This window comes from Sprattus sprattus (genome assembly GCF_963457725.1).
Source record: "Sprattus sprattus genome assembly, chromosome: 18".
Taxonomy (NCBI): Eukaryota; Metazoa; Chordata; class Actinopteri; order Clupeiformes; family Clupeidae; genus Sprattus; species Sprattus sprattus.
The window spans coordinates 1602132-1624156 of NC_137916.1; the positions used below are offsets into that span (position 1 = coordinate 1602132).

Consider the following 22025-nt stretch of genomic DNA (forward strand, 5'->3'; position numbering starts at 1 on the left):
GCCTTTAACCAGTGCATGGCTTCATGTGGCAGTCCTGGCTGAGAGAGGCAGTTCAGGCAGTTCCTGAACTCCTCCAGGAGGATCAGCTCCCTGAGTAACTCCAGAGAGTCTTTTTGCTGAGAGGTACACCACCAATCAAATAAGTGCTCCTTTTCGCGAGGAAAATCAATAAAGGTGTGCTGATATGCTTGGGAACCGCCTTGTAAGACCGCAGAATCGCAGCCTTTACCGCATCATAATTCATGGACTGTTCAACAGACATGGAGGCATAAATGTCTTGAGCCATGCCGACCAACACGCACTTGAGTAGCAAGGTCCAGGTCTATTTGGGCCATTTCAGGGAGGTAGCCACCCTCTCAAAATGGGGAAAGTATATATCTACGTCCCTCTCAGAGAAGAGTGGTACCATCCTGATATATCTGCTGATGTCCAAAAGTGTGGTATGAAGTGGTGACTGTTCACCAGAAGTGGTTGGAATCTGAAATCTCTGAGCAGCAAGTTCCAATTCTAACACACAAGTTCGAACTGTCTCTTCCAGTCATCGTTTTCGAACTGCAACCTTTTTTAAGGCTAATTCACTGTTAATTTATCTTAGCCTGACTTCCCTGTCAGACATAGTGTCACATGTAGCTTTGACTTTTTAGTAGGGCTGGGCAAATTAACGCGTTAATCTCGCGTTAATCCATCTGTCATTTAACGCCGACAATTATTTTAACGCACGTTAACGCAGGTTTTATTATTTATTTTATTATTCTAAAAGTCTGTTGCTTTCAAAGTTTGCTAGTGGCTGCTGTGGAACCGGAAAAGGAAATAATTCGCGGTTAAAGACCTGAAACGTGTGGACGTGTACGGAGATTTTACATGGTACTACTAATGCGGGTGCAACACACCACAATGGTAATCTCACTTAAACAAAGCGGGTAAACACATTAGAGTTAGGCTACTAATAGAGACACCACAGTAACGAATACATCCATTATCACACGCTCACTAGTAGACTAACTAACATCCATGTTGCCAACTACACATTTTACACATAACATTCACACACGCAGGGCATTCTGGGAAGCACACACACGCCAATGTCGCAAATGCAGGGCTCACTTTCAGTCATTCAACGCTGCTCTACATGCAATGTTAGCTAATCAGAGTTAAAAGAAGACCTAAGTTCACCTTTCTAATAAATCGAATTATATCATATATCTAATAAAGTTCTCAGACCTGATGTCAGATGTTAAAGTTTCGGCAACTGTTGAAATGCAATTCCATGCGATTTTCTGCAAAATAAAGAACGACGTAAACCTTGATCTTTCATGAAATTGTATCACAATCTCTACTGCGAATCTAGCACAAGGCAGTGTCTTAAATGTAATCACATTTTTGGTGCTTCACCACACTCTAACATTAATTCAGTGGCAATAAGCTTTAGATTTGTGTTTGATACCATTGTTTAAGTTGAAATTAACACCAATTATTTATTTTATTTAACTGCTACTATATACAAATGCTGATGTTAAGTGTTTTTTTGCACAACCAATGTAATGGCACTTCAGTTCATATGGCAGTGCATTTAATATATCGCTCTACGCTACTTTTTAATTCATTTTTGGAATTTGCGTATAAAAATGTGATTAATCGTGATTAATCAGGGAAATAATGCGATTAATCGCGATTAAAATTTTTAATCGTTGCCCAGCCCTACTTTTTAGTTTGACCTGTAAGATCCATCTCATAGCTCTTATACCTCGTTTCCACCGGGGCCGGCCCGGTGCCGGAGCCGGGCCGGTGCCCAATCTGGCACCAGTTCTTGTGTTTCCACCGGGGCCGGGCTGGTGCCGGAGCTGAAAATCGGGCACCGGCCCGGCTCCCTGGAGGAGCTGGGGCCAGATCGGGCACCAACTACGTCACAGAGGTGGGCGGAGTTAACCCACCAGAAACAGAAATTTCCGCCGCCATTTTTTTTTACCCATCAACCAAGAGGATGAGTGAAAATGATGAAAACATACATGGAAAATCGATCCAGTAGTGGACCATGGATTAAATAAATACGTCGATAGCAATTTATCCATCAACAGAAATGCAAGACAAAATTGAAAAGTCTGTAAGGAAAGCTAAAATATATGAGGTAATACGAGGAGAGTCTGAGATAGCAGGGTTCAAAAGGACAACAGACCTAATAACAAACGCATTATAACTAATAAAGAAAGCTTTGATCCATCAAAATGTGTTGGTTTGTCTGTCTTGTATACATTAAGTCTTTCAATCTGGTCTGTTGTTTTTGTGTGATATTACACTTGAAATTAGTAGTTGACTAAGCAAGTTCTTGTAGCAGCTAGCTAACTAGCACTCGCTGCTAGCTGTCGTGGGGTACTACAGTTGTTATGCTAATCAACTAACTCCCATCATGAGCTGCATTGCCTGCTCGTAGAAACCCCGTAATTGCATCATTAACTGAGACCGTGATGTAGTGCTGGTTTTGTATTGTGTGTACTGTAGAAGACGTGCCACTTGAAAACAAATTAAAAAAATAGCTCTTGACTAAGCAAGTTCGTTTAGTAGCTAGCTATCTAGCACTAGCTAATGTAAGGTACTGCTAAGGTTGTTATGGCAACTGGTTAGTATATCAGTGTAGTAGCTAGTCAACTCCGGTCATGAACTGCATTGCCACTCGTCTGATCTACGTGAGAAAATAAACCCGTGGCCAAGTAAACAGAACTTTAACTTTAGGTCGTATGGTACTACATGGTATTAAAAAGTTAAATATAATTAAAGTTTTTATCAAAATGAATTTGCCTTCTCGCTGGAAGAAGACCACTCGTGAATAACTCACAACTGTAACCATAAGAGCATGTCATAACATTCCATGACGTTTAATGTTGGTGCTGGAACCGGCTCCGGCGGTGGAAACGCAGGCCGTTGCTGAAAGGAACCAGCTCTGGCTCCGGCACCGGCTCTGGCTCTGGCTCCGGCACCGGGGCGGCCCCGGTGGAAACGAGGTATTAGTGCTCTGCTACTTGTACTAGCTGCTGCTTTTGTAGATATTTCCAATCCCTCCCCAGAGGGCTGAGCAACAAACCCTTCAATGATGAAAGACAGAACTGAACAGAAACAAACAGAGCATCACAGAAAGAACCAGTGCACTACAGTGTACTCTGGCAATCCCTCAAAACAGACCATAGAGAAATTCCCCATGGGCCTCTAGCCATCAACACCTCACTGATGCAAACCACTTTACACCTTAATGTTGCCGGTTATTTCCACACAAAAAACAGGCTCTAGTCACAAATAAAAGCTTTAGTAAAGAAAAAGAGAACTCACCCTTCAGATAAGAGAGTTCTCTAGGTCCCCGTAGCGGATGTAAAAGGCTAGTCAGAAAAAATAGGCGTCCCCAGTATTGCCATAACCAAATTAAAGAAAAACTGGCTTGCCACAATGGCCTAGCCGCACATTTAAAGCCGTACCTGCTTACCACAATGGTCCAGTCTACTAATCAACGCTACCAGCAGCGTGAACCTCCGTAATATCAAGGGTAATCTATTTTACTATTAATTATCTGCCTTAAGCAGAGAACCTCATCTAGGAAACTTAAACTAACTGTAAACAACCTAGTTAAACAGCTTTCCCCGAATAACCTAAGGCACACGTCAGCAATGGTTAGCATACAGTTCTCTTTATAACCTGCCGCTTCTTATTGAAGATTTGTTTTAATGTTAAACGTAACATGTTAAACAGGGGGTTGTAACACCACAAACACACAAAATCACAACAACTCCACACACACCTTCAACTCCACACACACACACACACACACACACACACACACACACACCAAATCACAACAACTCCCCACACACACACACATATACCAAATCACACCAACTCCACACACACACACCAAATCACAACAATCTACACCCACCCACACACACACACACAGTAAAACAGACAATACACACACCACAATAAAGATGGTCAAAATTTTCTCTAGCAGTTGTGTGTGTGTCTGTGTAGGACCACCCCCCGTGGTGCTGTCCTTCCTCTTGCGGGTGTACAGTGTGTGTGTGTGTGTGTGTGTGTGTGTGTGTCTCACTGGTAGTCTGTGGTGCTCCCTTTCCTCTTGCGGGTGTAATCAAGGCCGGCGGCTCCTATGGAACTGCTGATGAGGTCAGGGTTGCCTGGAGACATGAAGTCACTCATGGTGGAGGAGATGTCCATTCTCTGGTCAGCCATCAGGTCGTCTGGGGGGAGAGAGAAAGAAACAGAGAAGAATCAGGTAACGCCCTGTACAGTAGCCATTAGACACACACACACACACACACACACACACACACACACACACACACACATCAGGTAACGCCCTGTACAGAAGCCTTCACTCATATACACACACACACACACACACACACACACATCAGGTAATGCCCTGTACAGTAGCCTTCACACATACACACAAACACACACATCAGGTAATGCCCTGTAAAGTAGCCATTTACACAATACATAAGATGAGTAAATGAAGAATGACTTCAGTAGCCTTCACAAACACACACACACACACACACACGGTGTTGTTGTTAATAAACTCACCACAGATATTCATGAGTGCATTTCAGTCTTCTGGGGTTCTTTCGTGGTTTTCTTGGATCTCTTTGCCCACGCCTGCTCTCTAGATCTCTAGCAGGTTGTGTGGGGTTCTCTGGGCTGGGTTCTCTGGGCTCTCTTTAGATCTCTAGCAGGTCAGTAGCTCCTCATTGTCCCTCTGATGTCTGCAGCAGGGCTTCTCTCTGACAGAGGGGGAGAAGAGACGTGTGTGTATGTGTGTGGAAAAGGAGGAGTGTGTGTCTTACATCTGTTCAACACACCTGCACCTTCCCCTCACAACACACCAAACTGATTGGTGTGTGTGTGTGTGTGTGTTGAATCAAGCAGAAAAAAGCTCACAGCTCTCTAAGTATTTTGAAAATATAGTGTAAGATGAGAATCACTGTGCTGTACATCTGTGCTGTGGCCTTGAGTGAGTGTGTGTGTGTGTGTGTGCAGGGCCGCTGACAGGTTTGGCTGGGCCCGGGACAAAATTCTCTCAATGGCCCCCCCCCCCCCCCCAAAAAAAAAAAAACACAACCACAGAATTCCCTTGTGCAGCTCCCAAACACATGACGTCGGGATGACAAGCCCATTTATTACGGATAAACCAAAAGGATTATTTACAACTTTAATTGGATAGGCTATGGATATGGACTGAGTGAAGTTATGGCTTTCAGAATCATACCACAATAAAACTCACGCTATTGTATTCACTTAGTGCTCATTAACTGCACATTTCATCGACCATTTTTCACTTGACAAAGGGGAATCATGTCAAGGGTACTTTTATTTATCGCCAGACCCGCGTGTACGTCCGCTGAACTTCCAGAGAATGTTTCGAATGATTTTCGGCCCTGGCATTTTGGGCACAATGAAAAACCAAACGGCCTACCTTGACGCTGTCTTGATCGCGGGCTTCTTGCAAATTGCAATTATTCCACATTAATCCACACGGTTTAACATACCCGGACAGCCCTGCTAGCAAGCAATGGATTATGTTTGCATTGCTAATTCACATTAGAATCCGTTGTAGGGTAAAATAGAGAGAATCCCTAGGGTAAAATGAGAGTTGGTTACATGCCAGGCCCGTGATTCCGAGTCGGCATCAGGCTTGCGAAAAAACATGAACGTTGTCTCTTGGAGGCTGGTTTGTGGTCAAAGCACTCTCTATCTAACCACTCGTTCAGGTGTATTCTTGAGTTTGTACAGCCAACTACTGCACACGTTAGCTGTATAATCCCATCATGCACCGCAACATATTTTTGCAAAATACTCGAACATAAATTCGCCAAATATAAGAACATCGTAGTTTAGTTTAAAGAAAGCATTTTAGTTTTATTTTTGATTTAGTTTGTTGCAATGATTGTACAGTTTGAAGAAACAGGATTTTACAGTTTGAAGAAATAGAAAATTATACCATATACCAACCGTCACATAGATGTGCATGACAAGGAAGCGGTATATATACTGGATTCACCTTCTTAAGAATTTGTCGTTGGGGTCTTTCTTGGGCTCTAGAGTTATCCGTATTGTCAGGTCAGTAAGGCGGTCGTATAATAAATAATGGGGCTGGTATGATTGAAGGATGGCCGGCCCTCGCACGCCGAAATGTGGACCGGCCCACAATAATTAATCCCAACTTCATGGGGGTCCAGTTATGGGCCCCCCCATTCCAGGGCCAGTCCAGGGCCCGGGACAACGTACCCGTTCGTCCCCCCCTGTCGGCGGGCCTGTGTGTGTGTGTGTGTGTGTGTGTGTGTCTGTGTCAAACTCACAAACACATACACACACACACTCACAGGCACAGTTAGATGTAGACCAGATCTAATGCTCCAGTAAGAGAGTCTCCGCTGACCTATTTTCCCTTCCTGCGCACACACACGCACACGCACACCCACACGCACACGCACACGCACACGCACACACACACACACACACACACACACGGCTGAGCTTTAGTCTAACACAGGGCTGCCCAATTTGGGGCCCGCGGGCCAAATCCGCGCTGGATTTATTTTGGCCCGCGCTCCGGTCAGACTTATAGTTAGAACGTCATTCATTAGACAGCATTTTAACCCATTTTTAACAGGGTCTCTGTTTCAATGTCATATTTAACTAAGACTGGTTGCAGTTCACTGCTTGGCCACAGTTTTAACATTGTTTCAGATGGGTCAAGGGGGGCGCTATTGACCTTTTGTCAATACAGATCCATATCTAAGGTTATCTTGTTGCTATGCTAGCTAACTAGCTAGCTTTTACCTTAACCTTAAACGATTTAAATGGAAGAGTTCCGTTTGCATGAAATGATAGCTAGTTATCTAGCTGATGTTATAGTCTTCTCAACTTAACTAATACATGTATAATGGGAAAAGGTAGAACAAGTTCAAATTCATGAGTTCAAATTCACACATGTCAACACGAGTTTAGCAACTGCCAACTGTAAGTACCTTACTTATGTGTGTGTAAAGAATGTTGATATGAAATATGAAAACAACCAGTAGTCCATGTGCAAGCTCTCTCTCTCTATCTGAGTTGGGGCAGTCTGTCCTTCAGTTGAGGTCAAGGCATGACGCTCTCTCGCTACAAGTTTCACCTATTCGTGTTGGCTTAATAAATGTTTGTGGAGGTAGCTTTTGGAGTCAAGTGCAGTCAAGGCGCTTGTTTCCACGGCACAGCTTACACGACGTAATTGTTATATTTTTCTCTTTTGACGGATACATATAGAAAACTAGAATGCGTTTCGTGAACGAACTGCAAGAGTGTGCTTGCTCTGTTGCGGCCATCAAGCACAAGCAACTGCAGTGGCCGAGTGCGCATATGTTGTTGAGGGGCCTTACAGACTGATATCTGAGAACAAAATCTGTATAGTACTGTATTTTCTGTGTTCAGTACAACGTTGAATGCAGGTTGTAGGATGAATCTGCCAGCCTTCCAGTGTAACCATCTGCAGTGACACTGAATACAACTTTTTGTTTTCAACCAATATATTTTAGCAAGCAACCAAGCTCAACCATTATATTTTGGCTCCACTGACGTTTAGACATATGAGGGTATCTTTGTTGTTCTGTTTTTGTTTGTTTGTTTGCTTGTTTATTGTGAAAGGGTCTAGTGTGTTACATTTAGCTTGGAGAAGTCTTAAAACAGGCTCCAAGTGATATTATCTCTTATGGGGTGTAATTATTCCTCCAAAGGTCGTGTTAATCAATGAGTGCACCTGAATTGTGCGGTATTTGTTGAGGGAGACTTGGGCTTGTTTTGATTTTGTATTGGTTGCGGATGCAATAAATCTTGTCTGTGCTTCAAATGTAAATATATGTATTGTCTCTCTGTATTATGAAACTTGCATATTTACTAAGCACAAACATTTCAGGTGTCATGGTCATAATAGTTCCAGAGTTTCGTTATACTGACTTACTGAGCTAAGTGAATTGTTGAAATTGTTATCTTGGTAAAAGGAAACATCTCTGCAACAATATTGGAATGAATGCGGTTACATAGCCAGCTTTACTTAAAGTTTATTGTAAGATATAGCTTGTTAGACTTAATGCAGTTAGAGTTAGACTGTAGGTCTAGTATCTAACGTAAGCAACACTTTTACTGTATAACTAGATAGCACGTGTATCACATTGGTTTATAGTCTGTCAAATTTGTTCTAGTTATTGGTGTTCGTTGGCATAAAAAGTTAGTCTTCTCTTATAAGCCTAGGTAGTACATCTGATTAGAGCTAGCAACCATGAATTGCAGATTAAGGGGTCCCCTATCTCAGTGTTCATTTTGGCAGCTATTTTTAGATTCAGTCTTAAGACAAAAATGCATATTAGTTTTAGTCACATTTAGTCATAGTTATCCTTCTTAATTTCAGTCTAGTTTTCGAAAACTCATTACAATTTAGTCTAGTTTTAGGCACATTTAAAATTCCATATTATAGCCACATTAAACTCCTTCCCTTCCCTTCTCAGGCCCAGGGACCTCCTGTGTTGTGTCAACTGCATAGTAGTCTAGCTAGCAGTACTTAAATTGTGGATGCAATTAGTCTCCAAGATACAGATCTACCTATAGCTGAATTCCAATTAAATCAATGTAAATAATAATTTAAGGCAATACTTGATTAACAGAATTGCCATTCAAATATATGAGAATATCACGTCTAGATTTTGAAAATTCAAATGATGTGATGGCACAATACAACTACTATGCCTAGCTGGCCTTAGAGTTAAATCAACCACATATGTGACCAGCCACAAGTCTCCCCAGAGACATTTTGAGTTATTCTGAAAGTGTAGGTTTAAAGCTATCCAATGATGTCTCACTCATGTAGATCTGATAACATATGTATATGTAAGTTGTGATCATTTGAATGAATAACCCTCAGAAAAGCTTTTGCTGAGAAAAGGGACCTCTATTTTTTTCCAAATTGCCACCTCACCTTGGACAAAGGGAAGACATGTGTGCTCATTTGCATCTCAGTGAGATTAGCCCTCCTCTACAGATGTCACACTGACATCTGGTATCTGTAGCCCTCCCCCCTACAGGTGTCACTGAAGACTCAAGAATTTTAGTGTTATTCTGTATTTCATATATTCTTATTAAGCATATATGCCATAACACCCCCCCCCCCCCTCAAATGAGATATATATGTCAAGTGTTGAGTGTCTCATGTGAAGCAGTTGTTTTTGTTTATAATAAATAATCGAGTGAGATGATGAAGTACGGTACGCAGCGTCTTAACTGAAGCTCAACTCAACTATTACAGCAGCTAGCTTGCCGCTAACACTAACTGAAAACACATTGGAACACAAAGTGGCTAGGTAGCTAGCTGCTAATAAGTAACATATATAAGGAACACATCAGCAGTAATGAATCAAGTGTACTGATATTAAATGTACTACTAAATGTACTACTAACATGCCATTCTTAAATTAAAGCCAGTGACATGATGGTTAACGATTAACGAGTTAACGATGGATACCGACAGTTAGCATACCTAGCTAGGTAGCATTACCATTGGATTTGAATGGCATTTATGCTAGCTCTGGCTATCCAGACAAAGGAGCCTTGTTTCTCGACACGTTTCACTTGACGAGCGGGGGCAATACAGTCATCTGGAAAGTTTAAAATGATACTCAACGAAGGGAAATCTACTGTATGGAGATATTTCTGCTCAGTAAATAATGCAGATTCTAATTAGGCTGGTGGATATGTCCAATGTAAGAAGTGTGAAGTTTTAATGAAATATGATTGATGCAGATCTCGTTCTCCACAACAACATGGATAAACCTGGATTATTGGATGTAGTTTCAGAATGAACATCGGCGTGCAAAAAGATCTTCAACGGTAAGACTTGTCTGTTGTGCCTCTGTTGGTGTCTCATAAAACGTGAGTTTTATTAAAGCATAGCGTGTGTATTGTGTAGCTATTTCATTCCGAGATGGCAGGGGAGTAAAATGCTCCGCTGCCAAAATAGATAACATGTTTTTAACTTCGGGGTTCCCTTTCCTTTACGTCTGAGTAAATACAGACAGCCGGAAAGGTTAACAAACGGAATGAAATAGCTACACATTACACACGCTCTGCTTTAATAAAACGCACGTTACTCACATACTGGTTAACACTGTTACCTGTAACTGTTTTGCTATGGGGCTAGGCTAGTTGCTTCGTGTAGCAATGGTGTTCGCGAATGAGTTGTTGATCAAGCTGTCTTGTAAACTTTCAACTGCTTTTTACATTTCCATGGCTGTGTGTGTTGTGTTAACCCTGTCTCTTACTGTCTGTGGAAGAGGAGGTTGAAACTCTCAGCCCAGCGAGTCATTTATTTATTTTAATGCCACCTCCGTGTAACAGAAATATAGTCTCTTGTCCGCTCACGAAATAATGTACAAAACGATTTACGATTTACATGATTTTTATGGCTTCAAAATATACTTAAATATCCTTAAATATCCCTGTGATTGAAAGACAGATTTCTGTTGAATATGCCTGTTATATAAAGCTTGATGGTGGTTTTCGATTTACATGATTTTTATGGCATTTAAAAGAGAACTGATCTAATTTCAGTTGGCTAGAGTGGGTGACGTCACAATGGGTCAACATTCCACCATGTAAGTCTATGAGAGAAAAAGGTGATGAAAAAGAGGAATAAAAAAGGAGTGGCAAGGAGTACCGCCACGAAAAGATATAGCAGCTTGCACCGGATCGGGCCGGACGTTTCGGGCAAGCACACTAATAATGGGAGTATTTCCATCGAAACATCAGGAGTCACTCTTGTTGCCTGCAATCATGTTTATTAGCCTTTAATTTGCTGTTAGTTGATTGGCCATTATATAAGTCCCCTACCTACGGCACCGGGATTTTAACATCTTCCCTGTGCATGCTAATAGATTAAATTAAATTAGTATGATATGTTAATAAATGTTTCTTTTTTTACCTGAAGCAAATGTTATCTTTCCCCGCACACACACACATACATACACAGGGTCAGGACAGTTTTGTACTCAAAGGTGAATAGTTGATATTCAGTGATACTGTAAAAGTAAAGTAAGTTATTCTTTATTAAAAAAAGTATTTTTTCCTGTGATGATGTAGATTGACTCATGTGTCTAAACCTTAGTTGCTTTTCACGTGCATGGTTGCTAGGCAGAACAGTTGGAAAGGTTCTGATTGCATAACATAAGGATAGATAAGTGTCAATTGAGACTGTAGCATATAACAGCAGAGGTAATTAAGGAGGAGTAACAAGATCATATAACAACAGTAGTAATTAAGGACGAGTAACAAGGTCATATAACAACAGTAGTAATTAAGGACGAGTAATAAGGTCATATAACAGCAGAGGTAATTAAGGACGAGTAATAAGGTCATATAACGCTGAGGTAATTATGGAGGACAAACGAGGTCATATTAAATAACACCAGAGGTAATTAAGGAGGAGTAACAAGGTCATATAACAACAGTAGTAATTAAGGACGAGTAACAAGGTCATATAACAACAGTAGTAATTAAGGACGAGTAATAAGGTCATATAACAGCAGAGGTAATTATGGAGGACAAACGAGGTCATATTAAATAACACCAGAGGTAATTAAGGAGGAGTAACAAGGTCATATAACAACAGTAGTAATTAAGGACGAGTAATAAGGTCCTATAACGCTGAGGTAATTATGGAGGACAAACGAGGTCATATTAAATAACACCAGAGGTAATTAAGGAGGAGTAACAAGGTCATATAACACCAGAGGTAATTAAGGACGAGTTACAAGGTCATATAACACCAGAGGTAATTAAGGACGAGTAATAAGGTCATATAACACCAGAGGTAATTAAGGACGAGTAATAAGGTCATATAACACCAGAGGTAATTAAGGACGAGTAATAAGGTCATATAACACCAGAGGTAATTAAGGAGGAGTAATAAGGTCATATAACACCAGAGGTAATTAAGGAGCAGTTACGAGGTCATGACATAACAGACCTTCAGGGTTAGGGTCAGGGCTGTTCTGCCAAACCATTTTCTAAATCATTTTTAACTTTGCCTCCCAAATCAGGAGTCTGTGTGTGCGATTATGTGAGATGAGACTGTTTTTTTTAGCCATACTAGTGCAGTGCCCGTAGGAATTATGCATTCTGTAGTGTTAGCAGACGTAGGTGTAGCTGTTGGGTAGTGTAATAGCTTTTTTTTTTAATATTTGCACTCCACATAGGTACAGGTTACACTGAAGTATTATTGTGATGCATGTTTCCTTTTCAATAATAAATGTTTTAATGTTGTATAGCCTTTTTGGATATATACCAACAAATAAAGTTTGAGATTATGTAGTGGATGCAGTTGAATATAGATGTCAAAGTTGCTGTCTAAACTATAAACTAAATGTCATAAAGAAAGAAATTATTTAAAATGAAGTTATGGTCAGTGGTGGACGAAGTACACTAACTATGTACTTAAGTGAAAGTATAGATACCTGGTGTAAAATATTACTGGTGTAAAAGTAGAAGTATGCACTTTGAATTTCCACTTAAGTAGAAGTATAAAAGTATTTGCCTTCAAATATACTTAAGTATTAAAAGTAAAAGTACCTTAATGAATTATGGTTCTAATGGCCTTTTATCATTTTCACATCGGGGTCAATCAACTGATATAAGATGAAAATACTACTGTCTATTTAAAAGTGTATAAGCACAAAACATTGAAAGCTATCTATTGCCATTAGGTAAGACAAAGTGGTTATGAAATACAAGAGAACAATTATTTAATTTTACATTTATTTGTAACTTAGTTACACATTTAATTATACAAAAATGTGAAGTTAAACATAAGCTCCTTTACTATATCACATCTGTCGGTCTGTGTTACCCTTAAACTCATAATTCCATATTTATGTTTCAAAGTACCGGTATGATACATACCATAACAGGAACTAGTTCCACAAAATCAGAGAATGTGGTGTTGTAATAGTTTATGATGGAGACTAGTGTTAGCAGTGATATTCCCTACACAACCCTAGGTACAAAAACAACAACACTTGACCTAGTTATGGTAGTTTGTGCTGAAGACTAGTGTTAGCAGTGATACTCCCTACACAATCCTAGGTACAAAAACAAAACACTTGACCTCAGATCAAACGTGAAGAAAAGAAATGTCATTACAGGAACTAGTTTTTGCAGAAGTTGCACAAAATTACAGAGCATACCGGTCTGCACCGAAGACTGTAAAGAAGTATGTAGTGATACCTTTACCGAGGGAGTTTGTCAAGAACTGCATGATAAAAGTTTGCGACATCTTGTGCCCTTATAAAAGGCAAGCATTTTTAAATGTGAGCCTGAGCAGAAACTCCGTTGATTGTGTATGTTTCTTCCATCATTTAGCGTTACGTAGGCTAAGCTTGAGCATAAAACAGCCTCAAAATGCAGCAGAATTCAACTTCGCTTACGCTCAACGAACGAACCAAACTGACAAAACCGAAAGGACTTCAGAGCAAATAGCGCTAATCCCTGATTGGTGTGATTGTGAACTCACTCTGACCTTTCATTATTTGATTCGCTTTGGGGAAAAGCTTTAGCCTACTAAATGTAATGGAGTAAAATGTACGATTTTTCACTTTGAAATGTAGTGGAGTGAAAGTATAAAGTCTCAGCAAATAGAAATACTTGAGTAAAGTACAGATACATAGATATGTTACTTAAGTACAGGAACGAATTACATTTACTTCGTTACTGTCCACCACTGGTTATGGTTGAAATAGGATCACTTCTTTATTGTAAGGGTAAGTGTGGGTAAGAATGGTCATGCAGCTGGACTCAAATGTAGGTTCATTTTATTGAATGTATGTACTGTAGGCTACTGTATGATTTCGATGATGCTAGCTTTGACAGCCCGATCTCAGACAGATCGTAAGCTAATAATGTCCTTACAATGGTAACACAGTTGGAGGATAACATGACGACGTGGCCCAACATAATTTACAGCGAGATTTGCGCGTATTTTCGTGGACTCCATAGCAACAGATGGGAAAGCAATGGACAATCTGAAAGCCTCCGAGGCTTATCAATATAAGCTACCATTAATAGCGGTGTAGTACTCCACTCTTGCGTTGTGATTTGATTGGCACCTAGCCGTTTATTCATACACTCTGACAGGTTTAATGAACACAGAGCAAAGGCGATTACACACAGTATCTTCGGAATGACAGCCTCTCCCAGCCAGGGAAAATGCAGACTTTAGAGGTTTATAATATTGCAATAATGAGAAAACAAAATACACACGAATTACAACATACATCGGACACTAATACATCGGAAACCTCTCTCATTGCGTCAGTAGATGAATGAACGCATGGTCAGTGGTCTAGGCTCTAGGCTAACCACACCACTGTTCTATGACTATAACATCATTCACGTCGCGCGGGTCCGCCCCGTTGTAAGTCAAATAAGTGCAGAAATGTACTGAAAAAATACTAATAAACAATATGAATATTTTGATGGATTACTATTCCCTGTCTGTTAGATGACTGTAGCCTACAACTCAAGACATTACTTTGAAACTTAATATAAAGAAGCTAGTGCAGTGCCCGTAGGAATTATGCATTCTGTAGTGTTAGCAGACATAGGTGAAGCTGTTGGGTAGTGTAATAGCAAGACATATTTGCACTCCACATAGGTACAGGTTACACTGAAGTATTATTGTGATGCATGTTTCCTTTTCATTTAGAAATGTTTTAATGTTGTATAGCCTTTTTGGAGATACACCAACAAATAAAGTTTGAGATTATGTAGTGGGTGCAGCTGAATATAGATGTCAAAGTTGCCGTCTAAACTATAAACTAAATGTCATAAAGAAAGAAATTATTTAAAATGAAATTATGGTTGAAATAGGATCACTTCTTTATTGTAAGGGTAAGTTTACGGTAAGAATGGTCATGCAGTTGGACTCAGATGTAGGTTAATTTTAATGAATGTATGTACTGTACTGTATGTATGATGAACTTTTCAACAGTGGAAAATACATAGCTGCAAGCTAATGTAGCTAAATGATGAGTTAGTTTAGCCTGGTGGTCAACCTGTTGACATCGTATCTTGGTCGCATCGGGTTTAATACAGTTTGACACGTCTCTTCTTGAACGTCTACTCCTCATGTCACGAAGTTGCTACACTAACTGTCCGTAACACTATGCACAATTTCAAAATATACACAAAACAATAAAGCACATCGATATACAACCTAGAAATGCTAAGCCCCCTGAACTCCTATGCTTTGTTATGTTATTGTAATCAGTTTGCGTGGAAAAATATGTCTGCAAAGAAAAGAGCAACCTTAAAGAAGCTTAAAAATAAACGAATAGATAAAATCAATCACTGTCTTAAGATTACCTGAGCAAAAGTCTGGATCTGTTCACCAAGAAGAATTTGAATGCGGACCTCCTTATCGTATCCAACGCTATTCTGAACTTTGAGTGAAGGCAGGATAGTTTTAATACCGCTAATATTGTTTGTGACGTAATTTGTGACGTCATTTCGGTGCTACGGGAAATGATAACCCATTAGTGCCTACGGGAAACGGTAAAATACAAATATCTCGCGAACTATGATTTCAAAAATCTTCAAAATCAAGGATGCACAGGTTCATGACATGCGTAAGCTACATGCCAAATATCATAACTAACGTAACTACCATCAGGGAGATACGCCCTAGACTGACAGACACACAGAGATTTCTGGATTTATAGATAGATTACCAGCCCTATTCTCAGTGTGTTGAGTTGAAGTTGTGGCCATTCATCTGATGGAAGAGAGGACACACACACAGATGGTGATGATCTCAGTGGGTGTTGAGGTGTGTTGCTTTGAAGTGTAAATGTGATCGTGTGTGTGTGTGTGTGTGTGTGTGTGTGTGTGTGTGTTGGGTTGATGTAGCTTACAGAGTCCTACTGACATACTAACCACAGACCAAAGTCAACTCCAAGACAGAACACACAGTGTGAGGCTGAATTTATACGGAGCCTAGTTTCACTGAATCTGGTTCATTTTTCACACCTATCGAATCTTTTAATTTCGTAAAGACAGAGCCTGGTAACGAGAGATTTGCGTAAAAAGGGAGCCACCAGATTGTGTTGAACGGGCTGTAGTACATACCCCACGCCTGTGGGTGGCGCTTTAGCGCTTTATTTACACAACTGAAAAAACGTGAAAAACCTAGAAGAAGAGACTTAACAGCCTCCAGCACACATTACACAAGACATTCAAGCTCCAATTAGCAACATTACATTATGGTGGTTAATAAAAACAGTGGTCAGACTAAAGGTTATGCAAAAATGAATTCTATTTTCTACTGATAATAAAGAGTTTGGAACAGTACAACATGACATGTCTGTCATCCCATTTCCCATGAGGCTTTGCTTCGACCATTTTACATACATTTATGAATAAAAAAGCAAATTAAATCGCTGGCCAATTTAATTGTGGTCATGAAAGTTATGTTACGTCTGAATAAAAAGAATTAGCAGGGTTTTTCCTGCATAGAGAAAATTTCGGTGCGCGCCTAAGCCGTTTTCCCGTGCGCCTATGAAAAATCCAGAGCGCCTAAAAAAAAAAAAAAAGTCTGCGATTTAAAAAAAAAAACTGTCATCCAATTCAGTTTAACTGTGTTTTGAGCCCTCACGTTGAATTCAAGACAGCAGCAGCAGATCCCGCCTCCCACCCCCTCAGCCAATCATTGAACAGAGGCTTCTGCAAGTTGCCAGTTTAGAGAAGATGTTAGTTAAAAATGTTGTCCGACCTATTAGCACCATAGACGTCCTATTAGCACCCACGACCTATAAACACCTACGCGCTGGTACACGTTACTTAATATAGATTTCTGTGTCAATCAGGATAACGGATTTTAAACAATATACGCTCCAGCCCAAAAGGGGTATTTAAATTGTATGTGTGCAAAACATTACAGTTGTAGAACGTTATTAAGTGTACTAGACAGCCATTTATTTCTGTGTGTACAAACTGTCATGGAACGAACTGAGCGAATTCGATTTCGCAACGAGAACTTGTGAGGGTCATACAGTTTTCAACCGCCACCGATACCTCTCTTCCTCTTTAATTTGAGGTTTACCCGCTCATCACAGGGACGACAGTTGACGACCGAGTGAGGAGATGTTCACGAGAGACTACGGATTTTGATAGAGATCATACTTGGTCATATCGGTAATGTTTGGCTAATCTCTTGACACGTACCACAGGTAGGCCTAAATCACGATTGGATCTTGATACACAATACCTCGTGTATCAGCTCATTTTGCGTGTTGGTCTACTACACAACGGGATAAAACCGAAAACATGTTTCAGTTGAAATCCAAACAAGTTACTTGTCGTAATCTAGACACCCAGCGCTACTGAAATATTTAAAATTGATTGATTAAAGATTTTTCTATCTATCAAGGTTTATAACTGTTTGTCACCTTTTTAATAGCTTGGGTGTTAATAGTGTTTACTATAACATTAATAAGTGGTGTTAACATAACGTCACTTATTGTATGGCATAAATATTATTCTAAAACACCTTCACTAGTTGTTTTAAGCAGATTTGTAAGCATATCATCACGTATGCAATGCATGTCAGCGAATATGTTCTGAATAGTAGCCTATGTTTCAAGTAGGCTACAGCCAAGCCCTCGTTCTGTTTTCATCAATAGTAATCGAGTTGATAAGTCTGATCTATACGCAACTGTGAGGTGCGCGAATGGACAGAGCGGCCAGCTGCCAATCACTTAATTACTCAACCTGCGTATGCAACCTGACTTCATCAGTCGGCGGTTTCAATATTTATGGCGCTCCATTTCTGACCACTGGTTAGTCCTAGATTCTATTGATATAGATTTCAGTAGTTTGCATATATATATGAGGTAAACCTTGATAATCTTTGAACCATACATGATAGCATCATGGGGCTTGGACTATTGTCAATGTATTAGCCTATTGTCGATTTTGATTTAAAGTGGAAGCAAAATGATAACCTCAAGCATATCCTCCATTATTTATGAAATGTAAGAAAAGGGGGAAAAAAAAGACTTTGATGTCTGCTAATACGGTGATAGATAAGACAGACTGTGCGCGCACAGCGCGCAATTTTTTTGGGGGTGCACCGAAGAGCCATTTTGACCCAGGAAAAACCCTGATTAGGTCAAGATAGGAGGCTAATCAAAAATCAGTAGGCTGGGTTAACGAAAGTGAATTCGAGACCCACCACGAGTGAGATTTTGAGGGAGAACAGGTGATATATAGTGGTTGGAGATCGCAAAGCGATCACGTGGGGCAATGACGTCATCATGTTGCGTGAATCTGTGCAGACGAACACCAGCCCCCGTACAGATTCAAATCTACTCACTTTCTACCCCCGACTTGGATTGTTGCGGATAGAGAGTGCTCGTCTAAATGATAGGGCTATCTGTATTAGCTATCTGTATCAGATTGACAAAATAGGGTCCATGTAAACGACCTCTGAGTGTGGGTTAAAGGTGTTCCTCACACTCACGTGCACACGCGAACACACTTTCAACAAACCAAACCTTTATCCCACACACACACACACAATTGCCATTCATAATTCATGCTATGGTTCCAAGAAAAGTATGAGTCATGAACGTGTTTGTGTGTGTGTGTATGAGAGAGAGAAAATATGACCCACAACTGTGCGCACACACACACAAACATGCACACATGCGCACACACGCACACACACACACACACACACACACACACACAAGGAAGGGAGTTGTGCGAAGCTTCTAAAGGTCAGGCAGAGAAATGAGGCCATCAGATTACCTCACTTTCATCACTCGTGGACAGTTACTATGACAACAGCCACTTCATCTCAGGTCATCTCTGAGCTGGCGTGTGTCTCAGGTTAATTGAGAGGTTCTGCTACATCACACATTCTCCTCGAGTCGTCATGACTACAGTTAGAGACTAACCACACCAAAGCTACAGCCAGGTTTAAAGCAGCAGTAATGACCTTTGATGTAAAACTAGCAAACTAACCAGCTAGAAGGCACACAGAAATATTTCAAACCCCAACAGCACCAACACCCAGGCCACAGATTTAGAGTGCATAGCCTGGGTGGGGACAACACGTGTGTGTGTGCGTGTGTGTATCTGATCTTCATGACCATATAGCCTACCATCAACGTGAACTTGAAGAATGTAACAAACAACACACCTTTATCAACAAACTTCGTTGCCCATAATTAATACTCCTGCCAGTGTGGGGGGCAGGGACTAGTCGTTTAACTACATTTAGCAGCAGCTCACTGGTTCTTCAACTACATTCATATTTGCATAGTTTCAAGAAGTTGAATTACTTTTTTTTGCCACTTTTGTGTCAGTTAAGATTCCCTTCACCTGAGATAATAGGGGCCGGTCACAAATGTAGCAAAGTTAAGTTACTCTCATTCACCAATGCTTGAGTCTCATACGAAACAACAGAGACCATACGCGCAATAACACTCACTCTCACTCTCACTCACACACACACACACACTCACACTCTCTCTCTCTCTCACACACTCACACTCTCTCTCTCACACACACACACACACACACACACACACACACACACACACACACACACACACTGTAAGCCCACCAGAGGGTGTAGAAATACCCATCTGTGCACTCATACTGCCCGTCAGAGGCCTACTCTCTGTTCAGTTCGGTTCGGCTCACTCACAGAATAACACTGCAGAGACCAGCCGCTTTGATCTCGAGGCTCTCTAGCCGCTCGCTCCCTGCACTGGAACGTGTCGCGCATGATGACGAGTGGAATAACGGGCTCTTTCAGGGGGCCCGCGGAGGGGTCGCGTTGTGTGCAAGGCGCACCAAAGACCAAACCACGCGCCCAGCACTGACTTTAACTCGCTAAAACAACAACCACAACAAACCGCGGCTACATCCGCAGAACCGCAAGTCAACAAATAGCACACCGAGCGAAGAATACCGAAACCACGCGATGCCCCCAAAACCGCGCCAACGCCAGAGCAGCGGAGACACACGGAGCCCCAGAATGTAAACATGGGGACCGGAAGCGAGGCGCTGACCAGTAATACCGCAGGACAAACAAGAGGCGATGTGACAGCTGACGAAATGAAACTGTGACTGCCCTGACAAACTGTTCCGTTAAATACCCTAATAGGACTTCGTAATAAAAAGAAACAACACACATACACACAAACTCAAGCCGACTTAAACAGACGGAGGCATTTACAGGGATGGCGTCTCCGCCTGTGTCCTTAAAAGTTATGTGGTTGAACGACAGCAGTCATGTGAAAGCCTTCTCGCGGAGGTAACCATAACAAACTGAATTCCGCGCACTGTCCAAATAAGAAGCCCAGTAAAATACGTGAGCGGAGAGAGCGAATTGAAGCACCATATGGATACTTACGAAGACGGGCAGGAACAGCACATGCAGCTTCGCTCAGTGTGGATGGCAGCAGACAACTCGACTTCCACATGACCTACTTCTGCACTGGAATGCCTGCCGTGCCACTAACCTACTTTCTCTGCCAATGGTCTTTCCTCAAGAGCAGGACGGACTCGTAATGGCCAGTGGCACAAGCCCCCAGCAACCAGCGGGCCAATGAAAACAAGCGGGGCGGGGCCTGTGACCAGTCATTCTTCCGCAAACATCGAGGGTTCCATAACAAACTCGTGCTAGAATGAAGCAGTGTTACGTCAGCTACATAAGACATCCGTGTTTTGGCAATGGCGACCGACTGTTGAAAAGTGCTAAAAGCATGTCAAATTACCGTAGAGGGTTCCAAAATAAACGTTATTAGTCGATCATAATTCGCATGTCCGATTATGTTATTTATGGTGGTTGTACATTCTACAGTGAAATAGTCTTTCGGCATCTTAAATCATGTTTCCAAATCAGAGTACAAACCAAAGACGGTGAAGCAACATTTATCTGTAATTAGATGGGCCCCAAATGTAGCCGTTTTAAAATCCAGGTTAAAATGACCTTCACACAACTCTTAATTTAAGTATAGCCCTACTACTTATCTTTTAATTATTTATATCTCTGTTATTTATATCTCTTATAACTATGCATTTTCTTTAATTATATTTACATCATGGGGCCTCTAGAATGACTGGCACCCTGTGATGTATTATTATTATTATTTATTTAATATGGTGAAAAAGCTGATACACCCCCCAACATAACAGAACAGGGCGGGTTCTCTAGTGAGAACTGAGAACAGCGCGGAATGGGTTTCCTCAATGCAAAATCTTCCCTCTTGAGCTCAAAGCACAGAATGTCACTTGGATGTAGGTCAGGCAAAAGTTTGATTTTGAGTTTATTTAACCATTCAGAGTGGATTTTGATGAGTTTGAACTTCTTGGCAACAATTTTAGTTTTGTCTGACCACAGCACCCTGTCTCAGTGACGTCTGTGTGTGTGTGTGTGTGTGTGTGTGTGTGTGTGTGTGTGTGTGTGAGTACACTCCATCTGGTAAACTCGGACCGTGAGTCTTGAAATGTATTCAGTAAAAGCAATCGATAAGGGGCGTGTATGACATAAATCCTTGAGGTCAATATATGGGCTTGAAGTTTTGGGACACTTATATTAACACACACACACACACACACACACACACACACACACACACACACATAATCCCGCAAACAAAATGGCAGGGGTGTGACAGGGTGGGATCCTGTGAACGGTTAAGGTACAGAAGCAGACGTCTTTGTTGAAAAATAATCATCTCTGTGCCAACATGTCAGTCTGCCTTTGGCCACAAGGGGGCCCCAGCGTACCGAGTTAACACTCCAGCAAGCGTTTCCTCGGGTCTGTCTTTCCCTCTCTTTTTCTGTCTCTCTATCTGTATCTCTCTCTGTCTTTCTATCTCTTTCTCTATCTAACACACACACACACACACACACACACACACACACACACA

At 41.1% G+C, this 22025-nt stretch overlaps 1 protein-coding gene across 2 annotated transcripts in view; it reads right to left on the reverse strand.

The window, feature by feature from the left end:
- LOC308379901 (basic helix-loop-helix ARNT-like protein 1) overlaps positions 1-20710 on the reverse strand; it is a 47989-nt gene extending 27279 nt beyond the window's left edge. For both annotated transcript variants that reach the window (XM_080857165.1, XM_080857164.1), the window contains exons 1-3: positions 20504-20710; positions 4588-4784; positions 4091-4238 (exon numbers count right to left, since the gene is read on the reverse strand). In XM_080857165.1, coding sequence (XP_080713291.1) covers positions 4091-4238; positions 4588-4600 — 161 coding nt within the window. In that variant the 5' untranslated portion in view covers positions 4601-4784; positions 20504-20710. The remainder of the gene's footprint in view (positions 1-4090; positions 4239-4587; positions 4785-20503) is intronic.
- Positions 20711-22025: the final 1315 nt, after the last annotated feature.